The sequence below is a fragment of the Anabas testudineus genome, chromosome 9 (genome assembly GCF_900324465.2).
Source record: "Anabas testudineus chromosome 9, fAnaTes1.2, whole genome shotgun sequence".
Classification (NCBI taxonomy): domain Eukaryota; kingdom Metazoa; phylum Chordata; class Actinopteri; order Anabantiformes; family Anabantidae; genus Anabas; species Anabas testudineus.
The window spans coordinates 23,035,998-23,057,990 of NC_046618.1; the positions used below are offsets into that span (position 1 = coordinate 23,035,998).

The following is a 21,993-nucleotide window of genomic DNA, read 5'->3' on the forward strand; positions in this document are numbered from 1 at the left end:
ACTTTGTTTTTGAACTATGGGCATTTTTTTGTCTCTAACTAACATGCAGTCTTTCAACTGGTACTTTGTACAATGCAGTATTACCAAGTTTTTGAGAAGAAAAGATAAATGTTCTAGGTTTAAAAGCAGTTTGTCTTGATGGGTTTTATTTCTCCAGTGCTTTTTAGGTATCATCTCAAGACATTTCACTCTCTGAGATGATGCTTAGTCAAAATTATTTCGCTTTTTCTTCTTATTCTCATTTTTGAGGTTTCTGAAAACTGGTTTTCCAGTTCCATTTCACGTGTCTCAACATCCTCAGCCACATCTTTTACATAAGCCACATTATCTTTACATGTAAGCATTTGACTTGATTTTGTCTCTGTAGAGCGCAACTCAAATAATTTTTCTACAAACAACGTGCCTAGTTTGTACAATTTCTCCAACAGCAGCACTGCCCATGAGACAAAGACGCTCAGAGATTAACCCATCGCCATTACTAATCCATCCTTTCATCCTTCCAGTCTTTCATAAACCAGCTTCTGGGAATGAGGTCACATGGATGTGAAACTGAGGAATGACTTTTAATCTAACAGATCTTTTGTATCTGTAATAGTGGATAACCCATCCTCAGTTTTGCTCAGTAATTTCTATTATCTGAAATGCACACTCTTGTTTGGTTGTGGTTTTCCTCTGCAAAGAGGTTGCTGTATCTCCCATAGATTATCATTACCATCACTGCATGCAATTTCTGAATGTAAAGTTTTTGTTCAAAATTGGGCCCCTGTTATTTAGTTTTTCTTTAATTTTTGTTCATTCAAGCTGAATTTTATCAGTTTCTCTGGGGTAAATGAGGATTGTCTAACAAAGCATTTATTATTTGGATGAAGGGTGTGTGGTATGTGGTCTGATCTGTCTGATATGTTAAATTTTGAGGCCTTCGACAAGGCCCAGATTGCTGCACTTAAACTGGGATGATATTGATATCAACATTTTTTCCCTGGTGTATTAACCTGTAATTAAAAACACAACACAAATTATGTCTGATAAAACAGAAAAATTGGAACAGAGTTAACACAGCCTTAAAAATGCATATTGTGTACACAAATGTGTATTGTGTGTGTAGTTTCAGACAATGTTGACATGGTGTTTGCTGACTTACAACCACCACAGGTTTGTGCATTGGTTAATTTGTACAAAGGCAGCAACTTCTATGTCAAAACATTTTCTGATGTCTTATGCCATCAGTTGTCAAACAACAGAAGTTTATTGTATTTCCTTCAAAACTTCAATTTGGATAATAGGTCATCTTGCCTGGCTGTTATTTCTAATAATAGCAAAGAATGTATGTCCTTGAAGAATCCTAGAAAAGGTATTTTCAAGTTACTGCCTTTCATGTATATTCAAGTGAAATGAAACAGGGTGAAGACCCTCAGCCACCAGCAGTCACCAACACAGGTGTACCAAGGTGCTACATTATTTCTGAAGAGGATTTTAAAGAACTTCAAATGTACCAGTTGCATGAAACAGCAGTTTTAACTTTCACCTTCACCACAATGGTTTTCAATCCTGCCAGACAGGAGGAAGCAGTGAGTGTTGGTTTGGAAGGAACACTTTAGGCTTTGTGGTGACATTGACATTTGACATTAGACACAGACAGTTTTGTATTATGGAATCCAATGTATGAATCATGTCTGACAGCTAATTGTCAAAACAGTGCAAAACCACCGTGACAGAAGTTACTGTTTGCCTGCGTCTAAGAGTGGCAATATGTCTGACGTAGGTGACTTTGACTTTGATTTTGTTGTGCTCCTCTGACTAAAATTGGAAAAAAGCACACATTTAGCCTTTGTAGACGTCCTTTTTACTTTGTCCTTGAGTCTGAGTTACTGCTACATCGCAAGTTAAATAAGTAAAAGTAAAGTTGTGATTTCAGTTTTGTGTTTGGACGTCATGAGCAAACTTTACATCACATAAAAGTGAATGAATGAATGAATGAACAATACATAAATAAATTTGACTCTTGTGAAAGGCACCAAATTACTTGCAAAGAAAAGTTACCACCACACTTTTTGTGACAATAAAACCAATTTTGTCATCTAAAACAGCAGGAGATATTTAAATTTGGGGGGTTTTCATCTAAGATTTTGCTGTTGGCAAAATAACTGAAGGAAAAGCTGAAATAAATTATAAATATGAAAAACAACATAAAAAGCTCCTTCACAACTCTTCCAAACAGCTTAGGCTAACCTCCCTTTAGCAAACACCAAAATTCATGACTCTAGTTGACCACCTCTTTCCCTACATAGGTAGAGAAAGAACCCTTTGCTGCACTGAAAACACCTAATTTGTTACAGCAAATAACTGTGTAGAATTAAGAATAAGTGACATGAATGAAATTAGGACTTCTACAAAGGCTACAGCTGTGTTTTTAAACAGTATGTGAGCAGTTAGACCTTAGTTGAAACCAAACATGCTTAACAGCACTCGTATCATCTCTCTACACCCCAACACTCTCCCCACCTCCCGTAGGCAATAAATGTCATTTTTATGAAGAGTCTTTTTGTCTCTGCTTTATTTCTTTATAAAAAAGACAAATCACAAGTTACAGCACCACCAAATAGTATCTGCTATATCCTGGACAACAGATTATGATACACAAACACTGTCACATTTACTTTGCATGTCTTATCAATAGCTTGTTATTTGACAGTAGAGATTTGTGGTTACTAACACATTTAAAATAGAGGAGTAGAATCTGAGCACCGATACTGCATTAACGTTTTGCAAAAATTACATTCTTGAAGAGATAAAATACCACAGTTTAATCATACCAAAGTTGTGTCAAACTTATAATGAAGGAACTGAAGAAAATTGTAAATGAAAGGTATAAAATGAAATAAAACTGAACTGGAAGTAGCTCTGGCCTCCTGCAGATAGTTCAGTTTGAATGACTTGAAGCCATAGTTGCATCAAAGCGTGATGAGACGTTCATCTGACGAGTTGTGGAAGCAGTAGGTGACAGAGTAGCTTTGACCCTGTTCTGCCTGTAATTAAACCAAGACATAAAAATGTTTTATTTATAAATTAATGACTGGAGGTGAGAGAACAGCAATGACAGATACAGACGCTTTTGTGTTGTAAAATGATCAAGGATTAATTCATAACAAAGCAAAAATTAAATATTGTGACGAGCCTCTGAGTGAACAACTCTTTTTCTTTTTATCAGAACATCAGACAGTGACAGTAGGTTTCAGTTCAGTCTACAGTCACCCTGGAATTACTGAAATTTCCCGCCTATTTCTCCCGGGTCCCCTATTCCTGTTATTATTTTCTGAACTATTCTTGTTAATCTATAAAAGACTGGTAAACTGAAATCATTTCAGTTGCATACAATGTTCATATCATGATCTATAAGAATACAATCACTGATGATAAGAAAAGCAAGTCATTACCTTTGCAAAAAGCGGATCAAGTCATCCACCCACTGCAGCCCTGGTTTGGTGCAGTGGACTATTCCCTTCCTGGTGGTGATTCTGTGGAGAAAGAGAGGAATAATGTTTTTTATGTAACAGTGCAGAAATTCTTATATTGCATAATTTAACCAAACTAGTTTTAACAGTAACTAATAATAAAAACTAATATTGTAATCATATCGGATATTCTTATTCAGTACTCAGCTGCTGTTCTAATACCAAGCCACTGACAAAAGTCAGAACTACTGTACATCAACCTGACACAACCAAACAGATGATGCATCCTTTGAATCAATTGTGACTACTGACATGATTTCAGGCCGGCGACAAAGTCCTGAAGGAGGAAGTATCTCGACTTTCTTGATGGCCCACTTTGGAATAACATTTGTGCTATAGCGGATGCACCGACAGCCCTCCCTGGCAAAAGCTGCAAAAAGTTTTAAATTGAAAAAGGTGGTATCTCAGTCTATGCTGGTTGACAACAATCTTTGTTCATTCTCAAAATCACAACACATTTTATGACTCAAACTCCCTGTAAAAATCAGGCTGAAACCTTTATTCATGTCAACTTGGCACTTGGTTACTTTTTCTGGAGCTTTCAACCATGTCACAGTCTTCCTCAGAGGGTGGAGTTTGCTCAGTTGTCATGTGATACAAGCATACACCTGTTAACTCATGTGTTAACAGGTAGTCTTATGTGGACTGACTATACTGAAGAAATACATTTAAAAATGTGTTTGAAAGCTCCAGAAAAAGCAAGTAAGTGGACCTTGAGCAAGGAAACAGTTTTTAAACTCAATAAGTAACATTTTCACTCATCAGAATTTAACAATTTACTTTTTAATTAACATATATGTAGCAGAATGTCTAATAAAAGGTAGTTTGTAGGTCAGTCTGTAAGTCTTTTTTGTACTACAAAATAAAATAAAAAATAAGGTAACAAGAAAAATAATTAATTATTATGTAAAAAATATTACACAAAGAAATGTAACAAATAAAAAAATATAACTTTATTTAATTATACCCACTTGATGTAAAGTGAATCAATAGAATAAATAAAAGCAACATAATGTGACTAAAACACAGTCTTGGACAGTCTTGAGCTTGAAGAATAATAAAATAGCATATATGCGGATGACAATCTATTGTTTTATTAAGGTGCACAAATTTGAAAAATTAAGGTGAGAATTTAATTTAAAAAATCTCTTACCAGGCATAATGACAATGCTGCAGTAGAGAGTCAGAGCAGCCAGGAACAGCATTGGCTTAGTCATCTTCTTGGTGGTTGTTTTGATGTTTCAGCTGTCCAAGTTAAATTAGCTGTCCAATCAATTGATTATTGATTAAATACATTTTTAATTTTAGTTAAAATCAAAAAGCCACAATACAACTTGAGAAGACTTGCTAAAAAAACACAGTTGCCCTACACTTTCATCAGTTCCTGAATGCCTTACTGCAAGCATTTCTGAAAAACAGATGACCTACATTTTATGGTCCCTGAATACCTCACAATAACAATACACTTCTGACAAAGACTAATGTTACATGGTATAATTTTGATTTAAAACTGCACAAAGTCAAGTATATTGACTATATTTGTATCTATACTTGTTATGTTACTATAAAGACATTCAAAAGCTTTAAATTTGTGTACATGTTTTTGTACGATAGTCAGATTATCATTATAAATAACTGCGACACCTCCTCCTCTACCAGTCAGACGAGGCTGGTGAATGTAGCTGTATCCAGGAGGAGTTGCTTCATTTAAAGCTACATACTCGTCCTGTTTAATCCAGGTTTCTGTTAAACAGAGTATATCAAACTCCTGATCTGTGATAGTTTCATTAACAGTAAGAGCTTTAGATGTAAGAGATCTAATATTTAACAGTCCTAACTTCAGATCAGAGGTGCTGGCTGCACAGTCAGTGTGCTCTGAGTTGAGGTCTCTATGTTAATTAAATTATTAAAACAGACTTTCTGGGTTTTTCTGACTTGTTGTTTAGCTCGAGGAACAGACACAGTCTCCGGACTCTGGGTCGTCAGCGACTAACTAGGCCTGATCTTAGACTACACCCACTCGCCCCGCTACTAACACTACTCTCATCTCTAAAGTCTGGATCGCTCCTCTAACGCTGATATCTTCTCCGTCAGAGTGCGAACTAACACACTCCTATCACAGGTAAAGTTTTCGCTAACGACGGAGGAAGACGGTCTAAACATCCTGCACTCCACACATTGGAAAAGTTGAATATTAGTCATTTTAGCGAACCTGAGTTGGAGAAATGTTTTGTAGAGTTAAAAAAATTCCGCTGTTGTTCTCAGACGACAAAACGGGCGTCCTCCAAGAATCGGAAACGGAAACAACGAATCATTCACAACTATGTGTATTTCACATCTGTGAAGGGAATAAACCATTCTCCAAATGATTTCTCACAAATCAAAATGTGCTTGGTGTTGTACTCTGTATTTTCTTTGCCCAGTGCACTAAGATCTCATTTGTGAATACCACCTCCATCGGTTGTCCAACTTTGTTTTTTAACTATGGGCATTTTCTGTCTCTAACTAACATGCAGTCTTTCAACTGGTACTTTGTACAATGCAGTATTACCAAGTTTTTGAGAAGAAAAGATAAATGTTCTAGGTTTAAAAGCAGTTTGTCTTGATGGGTTTTATTTCTCCAGTGCTTTTTAGGTATCATCTCAAGACATTTCACTCTCTGAGATGATGCTTAGTCAAAATTATTCCACTTTTTCTTCTTATTCTCATTTTTGAGGTTTCTGAAAACTGGTTTTCCAGTTCCATTTCACGTGTCACAACATCCTCAGCCACATCTTTTACATAAGCCACATTATCATTACATGTAAGCATTTGACTTGATTTTGTCTCTGTAGAGCGCAACTCAAATAATTTTTCTACAAACAACGTGCCTAGTTTGTACAATTTCTCCAACAGCAGCACTGCCCATGAGACAAAGACGCTCAGAGATTAACCCATCGCCATTACTAATCCATCCTTTCATCCTTCCAGTCTTTCATAAACCAGCTTCTGGGAATGAGATCACATGGATGTGAAACTGAAGAACGACTTTTAATCTAACAGATCTTTTGTATCTGTAATAGTGGATAACCCATCCTCAGTTTTGCTCAGTAATTTCTATTATCTGAAATGCACACTCTTGTTTGGTTGTGGTTTTCCTCTTCAAAGAGGTTGCTGTATCTCCCATAGATTATCATTACCATCACTGCATGCAATTTCTGAATGTAAAGTTTTTGTTCAAAATTGGGCCCCTGTTATTTGGTTTTTCTTTAATTTTTGTTCATTCAAACTGAATTTTATCAGTTTCTCTGGGGTAAATGAGGATTGTCTAACAAAGCATTTATTATTTGGATGAAGGGTGTGTGGTATGTGGTCTGATCTGTCTGATATGTTAAATTTTGAGGCCTTCGACAAGGCCCAGATTGCTGCACTTAATCTGGGAGGATATTGATATCAACATTTTTTTCCCTGGTGTATTAACCTGTAATTAAAAACACAACTCAAATTATGTCTGATAAAACAGGAAAATTGGAACAGAGTTAACACAGCCTTAAAAATGCATATTGTGTACACAAATGTGTATTGTGTGTGTAGTTTCAGACAATGTTGACATGGTGTTTGCTGACTTACAACCACCACAGGTTTGTGCATTGGTTAATTTGTTGATACCAAATGATTTGAACTACAAAGGCACCAACTTCTATGTCAAAACATTTTCTGATGTCTTATGCCATCAGTTGTCAAGCAACAGAAGTTTATTGTATTTCCTTCAAAACTTCAATTTGGATAATAGGTCATCTTGCCTGGCTGTTATTTCTAATAATAGCAAAGAATGTATGTCCTTGAAGAATCCTAGAAAAGGTATTTTCAAGTTGCTGCCTTTCATGTATATTCAAGTGAAATGAAACAGGGTGAAGACCCTCAGCCACCAGCAGTCACCAACACAGGTGTACCAAGGTGCTACATTATTTCTGAAGAGGATTTTAAAGAACTGCAAATGTACCAGTTGCATGAAACAGCAGTTTTAACTTTCACCTTCACCACAATGGTTTTCAATCCTGCCAGACAGGAGGAAGCAGTGAGTGTTGGTTTGGAAGGAACACTTTAAGCTTTGTGGTGACATTGACGTTTGACATTAGACACAGACAGTTTTGTATTATGGAATCCAATGTATGAATCATGTCTGACAGCTAAATGTCAAAACAGTGCAAAACCACCGTGACAGAAGCTACTGTTTGCCTGCGTCTAAGAGTGGCAATATGTCTGACGTAGGTGACTTTGACTTTGATTTTGTTGTGCTCCTCTGACTAAAATTGGAAAAAAGCACACATTTAGCCTTTGTAGACGTCCTTTTTACTTTGTCTTTGAGTCTGAGTTACTGCTTTCAGTTTTGTGTTTGGACGTCATAAGCAAACTTTACATCACATAAAAGTGAATGAATGAATGAACAATACATAAATAAACTTGACTCTTGTGAAAGGCACCAAATTACTTGCAAAGATATATCAACATTTTACAATACACCTCATTTTATGCCTATAAAGCACTTCAAAGGGAAAAGCAATACAGGCCAAGGCAAATAACATCAAAGTAAAACAGAAAGTTAACACCACACTTTTTGTGACAATAAAACCATTTTTGTCATCCAAAACAGCAGGAGATATTTAAATTTGGGGGATTTTCATCTAAGATTTTGCTGTTGGCAAAATAACTGAAGGAAAAGCTGAAATAAATTATAAATATGAAAAACAACATAAAAAGCTCCTTCACAACTCTTCCAAACAGCTTAGGCTAACCTCCCTTTAGCAAACACCAAAATTCATGACTCTAGTTGACCACCTCTTTCCCTACATAGGTAGAGAAAGAACCCTTTGCTGCACTGAAAACACCTAATTTGTTACAGCAAATAACTGTGTAGAATTAAGAATAAGTGACATGATTGAAATTAGGACTTCTACAAAGGCTACAGCTGTGTTTTTAAACAGTATGTGAGCAGTTAGACCTTAGTTGAAACCAAACATGCTTGACAGCACTCGTATCATCTCTCTACACCCCAACACTCTCCCCACCTCCCGTAGGCAATAAATGTCATTTTTATGAAGAGTCTTTTTGTCTCTGCTTTATTTCTTTATAAAAAAGACAAGTCACAAGTTACAGCACCACCAAATTGTATCTGCTATATCCTGGACAGCAGATTATGATACACAAACACTGTCACATTTACTTTGCATGTCTTATCAATAGCTTGTTATTTCACAGTAGAGATTTGTGGTTACTAACACATTTAAACTAGAGGAGTAGAATCTGAGCACCAATACTGCATTAACGTTTTGCCACAAATTACATTCTTGAAGAGATAAAACACTACAGTTTAATCATACCAAGTTTGTCAAACATATAATGAAGGAACTGAAGATAATTGTAAACTAAAGGTGTAAAATGAAATAAAATTGAATTACAAAAACACATAAAAACTGAATTGGAAGTAGCTCTGGCCTCCTGCAGATAGTTCATAGTTTGAATGACTTGAGGAAGCCATAGTTGCTTTAAAACGTGATCAGACGTTCATCTCACGAGTTGTGGAAGCAGTAGGTGACAGAGTAGCTTTGACCCTGTTCTGCCTGTAATTAAACCAAGACATAGCATTTTATTAAAGACTGGAGGTGAGAGAACAGCAATGACAGATACAGAAGCATTTGTGTTGTGTAATGATCAAGGATTAATTCATAACACAGCAATAATTAAATATATACAACATGTTGTGGAACTAACAATTGTTTTCCTTAGTGAATAATCTGTCTTGTTTTGTTTTGTTTTTAGTTATTGTGTCTGTCAGAAACTGAAAAAGACTCAAAAAAACCAAATGTAGGAATTTGGAAAACTTCAATATAACAATTTCAGTTTAATGTGCAGACATTGCCTTTTCAATAATGTAATTTGAAAAATATCCATGCAACCATGTGGTGTGACAGAGAATCTTGCATGCTGGATACACATTAACACAGTCAGTAATCAATGACTGACTATTATTTCTGAACTATTCTTGTTAATCTATAAAAGACTGGTAAACTGAAATCATTTCAGTTGCATACAATGTTCATATCATGATCTATAAGACTACAATCACTGATGATAAGAAAAGCAAGTCATTACCTTTGCAAAAAGCTGATCAAGTCGTCCACCCACTGCAGCCCTGGTTTGGTGCAGTGGACTATTCCCTTCCTGGTGGTGATTCTGTGGAGAAAGAGAGGAATAATGTTTTTTGTTATGTAACAGCGCAGAAATTCTCATATTGCATAATTTAACCAAACTAGTTTTAACAGTAACTAATAATCAATCTAATATTGCCATCATATCTCATCATATCAGATATTCTCACTAAGTACTCCGCTGCTGTTCTCATATCAAGCCACTGACAAAAGTCAGAACTACTGTACATCAACCTGACACAACCAAACAGATCATGCAACCTCTGAATCAATTGTGACTACTGACATGATTTCAGGCCGGCGACAGTGTCCAGAAGGAGGAAGTATCTCGACTTTCTTGATGGCCCACTTCGGAATAACATTTGTGCTATAGCGGATGCACCGACAGCCATCCCTGGCAAAAGCTGCAAAAAGTTTTACATTGAAAAAGGTGTTATCTCAGTCTGTGCTGGTTGACAACAATCTTTGTTCATTCTCAAAATCACAACACATTTTATGACTCAAACTCCCTGTAAAAATCAGGCTGAAATCTTTATTCATGTCAACTCGGCACTTGGTTACTTTTTCTGGACTGTGACATGTCTTCCTCAGAGGGTGGAGTTTGCTCAGTTGTCATGTGATACAAGCATACACCTGTTAACTTATGTGTTGACAGGTGGTCTTATGTCCACATGTACAAACACACTAACTTCACTGAAGAAAGAAATAAAAAAATGTGTTTCAAAGCTCCAGAAAAAGCAAGTAAGTGGACCTTGATCAAGAAAACAGTTTTTAAACTCAATAAGTAACATTTTCACTCATCAGAATTTAACAATTTAATTTTTAATTAACATATATGTAGCAGAATGTCTAATAAAAGGTAGTTTGTAGGTCAGTCTGTAAGTCTTTTTTGTACTACAAAATAAAATAAAAAATAAGGTAACAAGACAAATAAATATACAAAAATAAATATAACACAAATAAAAAAAATATATAAATTTATTTAATTATACCCACTTGATGTAAAGAGAATCAATAGAATAAATAAAAGCAACATAATGTAACTAAAACAATGTGGTCAGTCTTGAGCTTGGATAATAGTAAAATAGCATTATATGCAGATGACTACCTTTTGTTTTATTAAGGTGCACAAATTTGAAAAATTAAGGTGAGAAGAAAAAAAAAAAACAGACTGGATGCGTGACATCCTGGCTAATCAAACACCGTTATTATGTCAATAAAAGTTACATTTTTATTTAAAAAATCTCTTACCAGGCATAATGGCAATGCAGCAGTAGAGAGTCAGAGCAGCCAGGAACAGCATTGGCTTAGTCATCTTCTTGGTGGTTGTTTTGATGTTTCAGCACCAGTGAGAATGTGAAAGTGATGTGAGATTGACTGAAGTAGAGACTGGCTTTATAAAGCACCAAATGCGGAAGTGCTCGTAGGACAAACTTGGTACTTTCTGAGAAAACAAATGTAAAAATGTATGATGTTTCCTGACTCAGCTGAATTTTACTTCTGTAGATCTATTTATTACTGATCAATCAATCTAGCTTACATATACTATAAATTAAATAATGTTGGACACCAAAGCCATTCATACTAACATCATATGGGATGGAAGTATCATTGCCTTCCAGAAAAAAGAAAGAAATTGACTTTTTATGCAATACCCGAAATTTACTTTTAGGTGCACTTGAGAAGATGGCTGGTACATGACAAAATCCACTAGCTAAGCAAATTTTTTTGGCAAACAAAATATTAAATTGCCCTTTTCTGTCACATATATATATTTTTTTTTATTATAATAAAAGGGTATGTTGAAAACAAACTTAAGGAGGGAGGAGTAAATGTAAGTTAAATTAGTCCAACCAATTAATTATTGATTAAATACATTTTTTATTTTAATTCAAATCAAAAAGCCACAATACAACTTGAGAAGACTTGCTAAAAAAACACAGTTGCCCTACACTTTCATCAGTTCCTGAATGCCTTACTGCAAGCATTTCTGAAACACAGATAACCTACATTTTATGGTCCCTGAATACCTCACAATAACAAGGCACTTCTGACAGACAAAAGCTAACGTTACATGGTATAATTTCGATATAAAACTGCCCAAAGTCAAATAACAGGTCCACTCCCAACATAAAGAGAAGAAAGTATCCATCCTAAATACTATTGGTTACCAATCACATGGACATTTGACCAGACAATGATTGACAGTCATTTTGCCAGCTTACCATGATTGTGTGTGTTTGTGCCAAACAAGGACAGAACAGAAGCAGAGCAAAGTAGATACTCTCAGAATAGCATTTACATAAATATTTTGCTATAAACACTTACTTACACGAATAGCTTACACGAATAGCTCTGGCAGATTTATCCCCCAAAGGAAAATATACCCGCACAGGTTTTAATTTCAGACCCTCAGTCTGCAACACACATAAATAAGCACTGGACTATGACACAATTACTTGGTAAAGGATCAAACTAATAGGCCAACATTAGGCAAAGGTTGCAGTCATGTTTTAAACAAACCAAGATCGACTGTTGATAAGAAATGGGCTGCCAACATCACTGTAAAAGCCACATGTCTGGAAAGCATAAATATAAATTTGCTATAAACATAGTGTGGGTATAATAGGCCTACCATTTTGATTGTTTTTAAAGCTGATCTAAGATGATTGGATGAGATAAGATTTAGGTAAAAGGCCAAGAGCAAAGTAGACACAGTGACCAGTTCCAGTGAGATGTTTGGTGGCTTAAATGCTCTCCCAGTCTCACTTAGTATGGAGAGCCAAATGGTTACCAAACCCAGTAAAAGAAAACTTCGAACGCCTCACTCATCATGCTAAATAAATATGATACCTATCAATCTCATAAAGAAAGGAACAGGTACATAGAAAGTGCAGCTGTTACACATTTTACTGCAGGGTCACTAAATACGACTGCCTCTTCCTGCAATTGGTCTCCAGATGTTCAGTTGTAAAGGTTCCTGCCATTTTAATTATGTCTAGACACAGAAGCAGAAAATTGCAGTCCAAAGCAGATAAACAAAGAAATGTATTCAGGAAAGACTAAGAATAATTAAAGGAACAGAAAATACAAGATACTGTAGAAGAACTAACTCAAGCAGCACTGCACTTCTGTATTTGCCTCAGAAGTCCCTGACTGGTAACCACATCCAGTTCTGGTAAGTAATCAATCAGGGGGACTCTTTGCGCCCCCAAATTTAGACTGTAGTTCTCGTTTATGAAAATAAGGTGTATATTCCAACATTAAATTTAGATAAACTCTGTCATGTACCGTAAATACTGAACTCTGCTGGGACCCCAGAATAATCATGAGATGTTTAAGGTCAAAAGAGGACAGTGACAGTTTAAGGTTAAAATCAACATGCATATTTTTTTTTATTATAAATACATAACTACATTTTCAGTTATTGATATTATGATACAGATATTACAGTTAGTGTTCTCAAGCTATTGAACGTCTGGATTGTGTAGCGGTAAGGTTGCTGCCCTCCATGGGGGAGACTGGGGTTTAAATCCTGTCTGTGGCCTACCTCAAGGGTCCTTCAGATAGAAACCAAATGATGAAATGTATTTATAAATGCCTTTTATTTCAAATTCAATAACTGACAGTAGAGAGCTACAAGAAAAATGGAAACTGAAGGTAGGGATATGCAACAAAGGCAAAAGGTGCCCATAATGAGACTCAAGCACAAGCTAGTAAGAAACTGCAAAAATTTAAAGAATTATGGTCTACAGAAGATCTGCACAAGAGAGCAGATTCAAACTGACCTATTAAATAATTTTAGAAATGGATTCAGCAGCACTCTAATGCTTTAGAACAAAATGTGACAGCAGATTTCTCAGCTTCCTGAATGTACAAGAACTCATACAGAGGTCAGTTCATGTCACATGACATGGCAATCTATGCACACATACACAATTTAACAGAAATAATATTTCACAGGACACTATCAATGCATTCATGTCTGAAATCAGATAAAGCTTTCAAATAATTAATTTGGGAAGTGATGTTGTACAATTATTTCTTCAAGAATAAGAAATGGTGACAATTTTAATCATATTTTAATTTGATAACGAACAATACCTGAAGAACTGTGCAGACAGTGAGCAAGAATAGAAAACAGTGGAAATGCATAGTAAAGAAGAGTAAGGAAGGGAAAAGCAGAGCGGAGCAGATAGATTTTTAAAATATTATGCTAGTTGTAGCTTTAAGATTACTTTGTAATGTACTTACCACAGATATAAAGTCATAAATAAATAGATGTCTAATAAATGTAGAAACATGACTAAAGTTACTTAATTGTTGACTATTTCATCACGTTTACACGTCTGTGTGAATTAAGGCTTTTTCTACGTTTTTAGTTTAGTTTTAGTTTTCCAACTGCACAAGAGACATACATTCTTCAATTCTCCTACATGTTATATGCAGGAATCACGTCTCACTGAATCTATCTATTTGCCCAGGTGAGAACTTTAAAGACAGGGGCTTGCCCAGTTTCCAAATCCACCTTCCAAGTATTACTTGCTGACCCCAAGAGACATATGGTGGCTGTGGTTTTTCTTTAAGCGTCAAATACATGTACATTGAATAGCTACATTTTTAAGCTAGCAGTAAATGCATTTAGAGGAAGTGACTTACCCCTGTGAACAAAAGATTACATATACTGTATGTTAATAAAGTAAAAACCCCAAGATGATGGATCATTTTGGGTTTTCTAACATCAACAATTCAATTTAATTTCATTTATATAGGGCCAAATCACAACAAAGGTCATCTCAAGGCACTTTACAGTGTAAGGTTTAAGACCTTCTAGAGTATAATTGCATAAAACATTATATATAAAACGCAACAATCCTATTTGAGCAAGCTTTGCAGCAAAAACATCTGGCAGGTCAACTGTATTCTGGAGACCCTAGCTGAAACTGAAACTGGATTAGGAATCAGAATCATTATTTATTTAATTCAGTAATCACTTTTTATTGCACTGCATTCACTCATAACTATTATAGACCTTATTTATCTGTCATTAGAAATAAAGCAATTTCCCTCTGCAATTAAGAAAGTGGTTTGAATCCTGATTTTCATATATAGAGCATGTTTGCTAAGTTGTCATTGGAATAGTGACATCTGTGTAAAACCTTAAATTGAGTAATTCCGTGACTAATACAATTCAAGAAAACCTGGATTGCAAATATGCGAAAGCGTCAGATCTCCAAAACAATTTCAGTTCCTATACAGTGCCACCTTCCCAAGCTCTCAAAATGTTAATTGACTTTCAATGTCAAGAAATAAAATGAGGGAGACCTTATGCTGCTGCAGAAGTAAAAGTAAAGAAAAATGAATGCAGCAAAGGAAAAGAAAGAAGTCATCCAACTGCAGACACTTCCTCATGAAAGTGTCCTTATCAAATACACTATCTTTGCCTTCTATAATTGTCTTGCCCTTATAGTGAAACCCATGTGTCTACCAACAAAAGAAACCACTGCATTTCAATTTCCCAACTTTCAACATCAGAATAGAAAGTTTAGTCAACCAGCAGATTAACTGCTGAGTGGAAATTTGACTGCTTAGTTCAGCAACTATTGAAGACTGGGCATTGTTTTTGACAATCTATCGCAACTGATAAGTTGGTTTTGTTTTTATTTAATGCAGAAGTAATGTAATAAGATTGAAACAGTACAGAGAAAAAAAAAGTATTCAATTAGTTTAAGTTTTCAACTGCCAGCAGACCAGATGGATAACTCTAAACATTTGTTCAAGATAAATTGATGTTTTAACATTTAAATTCCCGCCTTTCACTGACAAACAGAATCTTACTGCACATTTTAAACACATTTAGCACAGTTTATCCTGAATCTCTTGATGACTTTTGACCAGCAAATTTCAAAAGAGATTTGCAAGGTCATTGAATCAGACGGTGAAAGCACAGGGATAGTTGGGAAACTAACAGGGCCGTGGCTCTCTAGAACCAGGGTTGCTTTTCCCTTGCCCAGATTAATTTCAAGATGGATGTAAGATGAGTTTTGGCTAAGGCTAGCAAACTACCAGTAGTGTTTAATATCTTAAGTACTGCAAAACTACTGGCATTCATACTGTGTGATGCATGTTCAGACAGGACAGCAAGCATTCAGGAACATATGGTAAAGTTATCCTGACTAGTGCTGCCTAGTGCTATAATGGTATCAGCCACTATAGAGGAGCATTCAGACCTGCAGCCTGGACCAGCAGTGAGGGCACTTCAGTACTTCATAAGTGAGATCTGCATTGGACGCAATAAGGACAGTAAGGATTTTAAAGGATTTGTTAGAATTTAAAAAGGTTTATATAACAAGAAATAAGTAATGGCAGCCAGGTTAACACTGACTTGGCAGACCAGCAGCGTGGATCTAAGAAAGAGAGTTGAGAGAGTAATAGAGTCAATGTTAAGCACAGGGAATCGGAATAATCTTTACTTACTGGAATTTAACATATTAGTTAAAACTCTGTCTACACTGTGGAAGTGGCAGAGTAAGTCTGAAACTGATTACTGATGACGAAATGGTGGACGTTTGGTTGCCGTCTTCATCATGGCCACCGAGGGCATCGCAAAAAGAAACAGCAATGTTCAAGGCAATGCCTTGGTAAGGTAACAAAACAAAAGGGAAACAAAAGGTGAGATTGTTCAAAAACACAGTGATCCTTGAAGGCGTTTAACCAAAAATCATCATAAAACTGTTCTCAGAAATAAATTAACTATTTATATGTTACCTATCGGTTGACCAAACTTTAATTCCAGAGTGTGTATTTTTGCATCACATGGCATTTGCTTTCAGGATAATAGGCTTCACTTTGGTTGTGGTACTCACAACTAGAATGATATAAAATCCACCTGAGATGGTTTATAATTTGCAAACAACAAACAAACAAACAACAAACACAAACACCTTAGCTGAGCTGTGTAAGTGTAGTGTGGGCCTTGTCTCGTCTTGCTTCTATATACTCAGTGTCCTCAGCCTGGCAACCTGTGTGAGCTTTGTCCATCCATCCATCCATCCATCCATTCTCATCCGCTTATCCGGGGCCGGGTCGCGGGGGGAGCAGCTTAAGCAGAGATGCCCAGACTTCCCTCTCCCTAGACACCTCCTCCAGCTCTTCCGGGGGGACACCGAGGCGTTCCCAGGCCAGCCGAGAGACATAGTCCCTCCAACGTGTCCTGGGTCTTCCCCGGGGCCTCCTCCCGGTGGGACAGGACCGGAAAACCTCCCCTACGAGGCGTCCCGGGGGCATCCGAAACAGATGCCCAAGCCACCTCAACTGGCCCCTCTCGATGCAGAGGAGCAGCGGCTCTACTCCGAGCTCCTCCCGGGTGACTGAGCTCCTCACCCTATCTCTAAGGGTGCACCCAGCCACTCTGCGGAGGAAACTCATTTCGGCCGCTTGTATCCGCGACCTTTTCCTTTCGGTCATGACCCAAAGCTCATGACCATAGGTGAGGGTAGGAACATAGACTGACCGGTAAATCGAGAGCTTTGCCTTTTGGCTCAGCTCCTTTTTCACCACGACGGACCGGTACACTGACTGCATTACTGCTGCCGATGCACCAATCCGTCTGTCAATCTCACGCTCAATCTCAATCAGCAGCCGTGTGAGCTTTGTCCAGTATTTTGAATGGACTGCAGTGTGGTGCCCTTTTTAGACACTCGATGTCACTGCTACATATTGTTCCTTTTATTTTAGTGTGGCTGGTACCGAAGATTAGCACTGGACATTTGGAGTTGCTCTTCACTCAGCTCCTGGCCAACATTAGCAAACTTCTCCTATTGTTACTTTTGACATTAGCATTGGTTCTGATAGCCAGAGCTATCTGAACAACTTTTGTGGCAATGTTTATCCACATTGGTACAGACAACGATGCTAACACCTATTACTTCCATTCAATTTTATTTGTTTACTGCTTTTAACAACTGTCATTGTCGCAAAGCAGCTTTACACAAACAAAGAAAGGAGCAAGCTGATGGGAACAGTGGCAAGTAAAAACTCCCTGAGAAGGCAAAAGGAAGAAACCTTGAGAGAAACCGGACTCAACAGGGAACCTTTCCACATTTGGGTGATAACAGAAAGCAGGAATTAAGCGTTTATATTGTGTATTAGGCAGCAGGCAGTTCAGTATAATAGTTAATGTCTTTAAGTTAATATGGAGTCCAGTTAGTTATTGGAGACTCTGGTAAACAGCAGTACACCCACATTTAAATATGCCTGGAATCATCTATTTTTACATTAGCAATAGAAACAAATTTACTTTTGTGTTTTGTAGTTGAGTTTTAGTTTTGTTTTTATTTACTGTACAGTCTGAACATCCTCATCAATGTAATTTTCAGCAGCATTAGCACATTTTCTTTGACCTGAGCTGATTTTTGTGGGTATAACCAGTCGTTGAGCACAGCGTGAACTGAAAGTAGGTCAAAGTTGTTGTTTTTTTGTATTTTCATTACTGAATTTTGATAATTCAGCCTTATAACAAGATGAGACAAAAATATGCTGTTGAAGGTAACAGTATTGTTAAAGAACCTAGTCCCTTTTATGAAATACAAACACTCTAATTTATCCACAGTAACACAAACAGTTCATCAAACTAATTCCTACTTATGCAGTACACATAAATCAGGTGGTGGTAAAACAAAAAGAAACAAAAATGTAAGAGCAAAAGCCAGAAAAGGTAAGCAAGCAAAATGTATATAACTAATACTGACTTTAAACTTGAAATAAAAGGACTGTGCATGTTAGACTTCAAGGATACACAAAGTAAGTATTTTGTGAGGAAGGGCATTGAAATAATAATTTTCATTTGCTTACGAGACTTTTTAAACAATAAAACAGCTTTTATCTAGTGGACAAAGAGAAACCAAGTTACAAAGACAGTGGATTTTAAAGTGCATAAAAAATGGCACACTTTTCCTAACCTTAGATTTTTCATCTAAAACCAAAGCTCAGGAACATAAGGCTGGAATTCTGAGGTGACACACAACTATATTAGAGGAACTCCTGTAGAAACTACAGTGATTTGGAAACTTATCAACGTCTCTTCCACATGCCCACTTGGTTATTCCATTCCCTTCTCTTTTCATTATTAGTTTAATACACACTAAGAGTTTCTTCAAATGTTCTGTATACTTACGTTGACTACATGAAAAATGTTCCGTGTGTATCAGTCAAGGCTTATTTCATTAGTTTCCTCTTTGAAACTAATACATTTCCTCACTTTGATTATAAATTTAAGGAAACTTTCGACACAGTGTCAAAGGGTTCACACATCTTATTTCACTGTAACTGAAATTACAGTTGTTGACACACACAATACTGGAAGGCTCCTATACTTTAATCCTACACAGATCACACTTGACAAGACTGAGATAATAAACCTATAGCTGATTATGTTGAGGTGTGAACCACAAGTTTGTTTTGCATCAGCAAAAAAATGTGTGAAAGACAAAATCTCATCTAATCTTTCTGGAAACAAAAGCAAAACTTTTTGCTGTTGTTTTCTGTTAACTGTTAATGCCAGTGCTGCACTTGCATTTGTTGCAATGCCATCAAAAACACCAAATGATGCATAATAAAGTTTCATATCTTCCCGCTGCCTACATTAGATGGCACTTGCAAACTCAGATGCCATTGTAAAAATGACATTGTATTAAATGTCTTCAGTTACAGGATTGCATTTGTGGCAACTGATTTACTGCAGACTGCAAGACAAAAAATTAGCTTTATCATTATATCGATCTCTCACCTTTTTCTTCTGCAACAGAGCACCCACCAGACCCAAGACACTGCTGTAAACAATTAAGTCTACACTTCCACCACGGTCCTCCAGTTCTTGTTGTATTGGCCTCCTACATGAACAGAAATAACAATTACTACAGCTTATATAAACCAACACGAAGAGCATCTCTAGCAATCATTAAACTGTTCTGCTAAATTTAAAGTGGGACACAGCTATACAATTATGTATCATACTGTACATACTCCCTATCAGAGGTTGTGTTGTGAAGATCTACTGTAACTTTAAGTTGCTCCCCTCCTCTAACGTAATGCTGTGCCCCACTGTAGTGGCCAAAACATTAGCACTGATACTGCTAACAGCTGATGTTACGGTGTGGGCCGTGCACGTCAACCTCACCTGAAGTGGCTGTAACTATTCAAGCCACATGATTGGTTTGTGTAGCACTATTCTGACCGTTATCGTTTTATCACCAAGCACAAGAAAACCATCTGTGGCTGCTTAGTCAATTCAGCATGTTCAACCCTGTCAATGAGAGAGATCACTCTGAAAATGTTGCATGAGACCAAAATTGGAGCGTCTTGCCTTTACAAGTTCGTATGTCAGAAGTTGGAAATGGCACTTACAAGACAAATTCCCAATTCCGCTGGACTTTTTGGTCCAGACTAAGAAGATTTGGCGTGATGAAACAGACTTATAAGTGGCATATTAACTAGTTACAGTCTGTAAAGCATTAATTAAAACATTAAACATGTCACTGTTCATCTCTGTGTATCTCACTGACAATATGTCATGAAAAATAAGCTTGAATACAAGATTAGGGTCCTGAAACTGAAGCATCTAAATCAGAAGAAACCATTATTAATGCTCTGTTCTTCACTTGTACGCTGTTCGTTAAAATAAGTAACTAAATAGGTCAATAGGACAGATGCCAATCTACACATACCGACATATTCCCCCGAGAAGACATTTGTTTAACTGATGTTTACTGTTTTGGACTTGCTGGAAAATTTGCATTAACCGTAACTCCACTCAAAATGGAAGATGAATCCCCAGTTACACTAAATGAGTAACTACACCGGATACCGGATCTGAATGGCAATTATCTGCATATCAGTAATTTAATAAAGGCATATAATGAAGGTTTTACAGATATAAAGTGGGGTCCAACAGTCTTAGATCACTACTGACAAATATGATATTTATATGTAAATCTGAGAGTAATACAAAAACTTAATGAACTGTAAACTGAAAAAGAAACTTTCACATGGTGTGTGAAGAGCGCCTCACACTGCCGCCTTAGAAAGGTTGAGTCTAGTCATGATTTGACTGTAAACTCCTCTTTACTTAGATCTGATTGTGTGTTTCTTAATATGACAGTCATACTTAGTCATTTCAGAACATGATTTCTTACCTACCTACAAAGATTTACTGCAGAATATTCAATATTTCCTCTTTTATGTCATAACTTCTGTAACTCAGAATCCTTTATTATAGATAGAAGTCTGTTACACAGTTGTCTGTCCAAGTTAAAAGATCACTTTAAAACAACAGAAACAACAAATGGATTTGCTTTTAAAATGTACACTGGTTTATATATTAATGTTGGGACTACATTAACTGCTTATAATGTTATTAGCTATTCTATTTGACACTGAAATCTATATGTAAATATACAATTAGTTTACTAATATAAAACACAATATCGCCAGTAACTGTTAATTAACTGGCTAAGACACAGCTAAATGCTAATAAATGATTTAATGCTAACAGCACCTTCAATAAGTCAGCACCAATTAGCTAGCTTAGCTAACTAACTAGCTAGTTAGCACAAAGTAGCACCATTGCTAGATTAGCATAAATAAAACAGAAACAACATTACAAACAAAAAACTAATTTATTCACCGTTGGTGTTAATAACACAGTCATACCTAAGAGAAAGAATAGTAAACTCACATTTTCGTTGTCGTCTCAGCTAATCAGTTCACCACAGCGTCCAGAAAATGGCGTCGGATTATATTATATTATATTATATTATATTATATTATATTATATTATATTATATTATATTATATTATATTATATTATAATCATTCACATGCATAAAGTTTATCAGAGTTTCAGATTTAAAATAGTGCCCAGCTGGTTTGCTCTTTGCTAATGTTGAAATTCACCACAACCACAAAGTGAAAGCTTTGTAGATACAAATCAGCCACAGGGAAAACACTGTACTGACAGAATAAGTACTTTTACTCTGATACTAATACTTTTATTATGTATTGTATTACGTTAAACTCAATACCTCAAAAACGTCTTGAGGAAATGTGTTTAAAATTTGGCACAATGGACTCCAGGATGAGCTGATTAGGTTTTGGTGGTCGAAGGTCATGGGTCAGGATCACTGAGGTTTATCGTGTCCAATCTTCCCTTTGTTGTGAAAGAGAAATCACAGGAACACCATCAAGGTACGTCTTTTAGATTTGGCACAACTGTTCCCTTTGACCTGAGGGTGAAT

At 36.3% G+C, this 21,993-nt stretch overlaps 2 protein-coding genes and 1 long non-coding RNA gene across 4 annotated transcripts; 1 reads left to right on the forward strand and 2 right to left on the reverse strand.

The window, feature by feature from the left end:
• Window positions 1-37: 37 nt before the first annotated feature.
• On the forward strand, window positions 38-8,597 carry LOC117152910. The gene is made up of 2 exons (XR_004463394.1): window positions 38-1,152; window positions 7,133-8,597. It is a non-coding gene; the product is annotated as an uncharacterized LOC117152910 (long non-coding RNA).
• Window positions 2,538-5,801, reverse strand: LOC113150279 (C-X-C motif chemokine 13-like). 2 transcript variants are annotated; one of them, XM_026342715.1, is made up of 5 exons: window positions 5,725-5,801; window positions 4,666-4,775; window positions 3,765-3,882; window positions 3,435-3,515; window positions 2,538-3,026 (listed from the first exon to the last, which is right to left on the reverse strand). In XM_026342715.1, the coding sequence occupies exons 2-5, from the start codon at window positions 4,727-4,729 to the stop codon at window positions 2,921-2,923; spliced, it is 369 nt and encodes a 122-aa protein (XP_026198500.1). In that variant the 5' UTR covers window positions 4,730-4,775; window positions 5,725-5,801; the 3' UTR covers window positions 2,538-2,920. The 2 variants fall into 2 exon arrangements, with proteins under 2 accessions (XP_026198500.1, XP_026198501.1); XM_026342716.1 differs by having other exon boundaries at window positions 4,666-4,757; window positions 5,725-5,795.
• On the reverse strand, window positions 8,596-11,063 carry LOC113150281 (C-X-C motif chemokine 13-like). The gene is made up of 4 exons (XM_026342717.1): window positions 10,952-11,063; window positions 9,987-10,104; window positions 9,645-9,725; window positions 8,596-9,112 (listed from the first exon to the last, which is right to left on the reverse strand). The coding sequence occupies exons 1-4, from the start codon at window positions 11,013-11,015 to the stop codon at window positions 9,049-9,051; spliced, it is 327 nt and encodes a 108-aa protein (XP_026198502.1). The 5' UTR covers window positions 11,016-11,063; the 3' UTR covers window positions 8,596-9,048.
• Window positions 11,064-21,993: the final 10,930 nt, after the last annotated feature.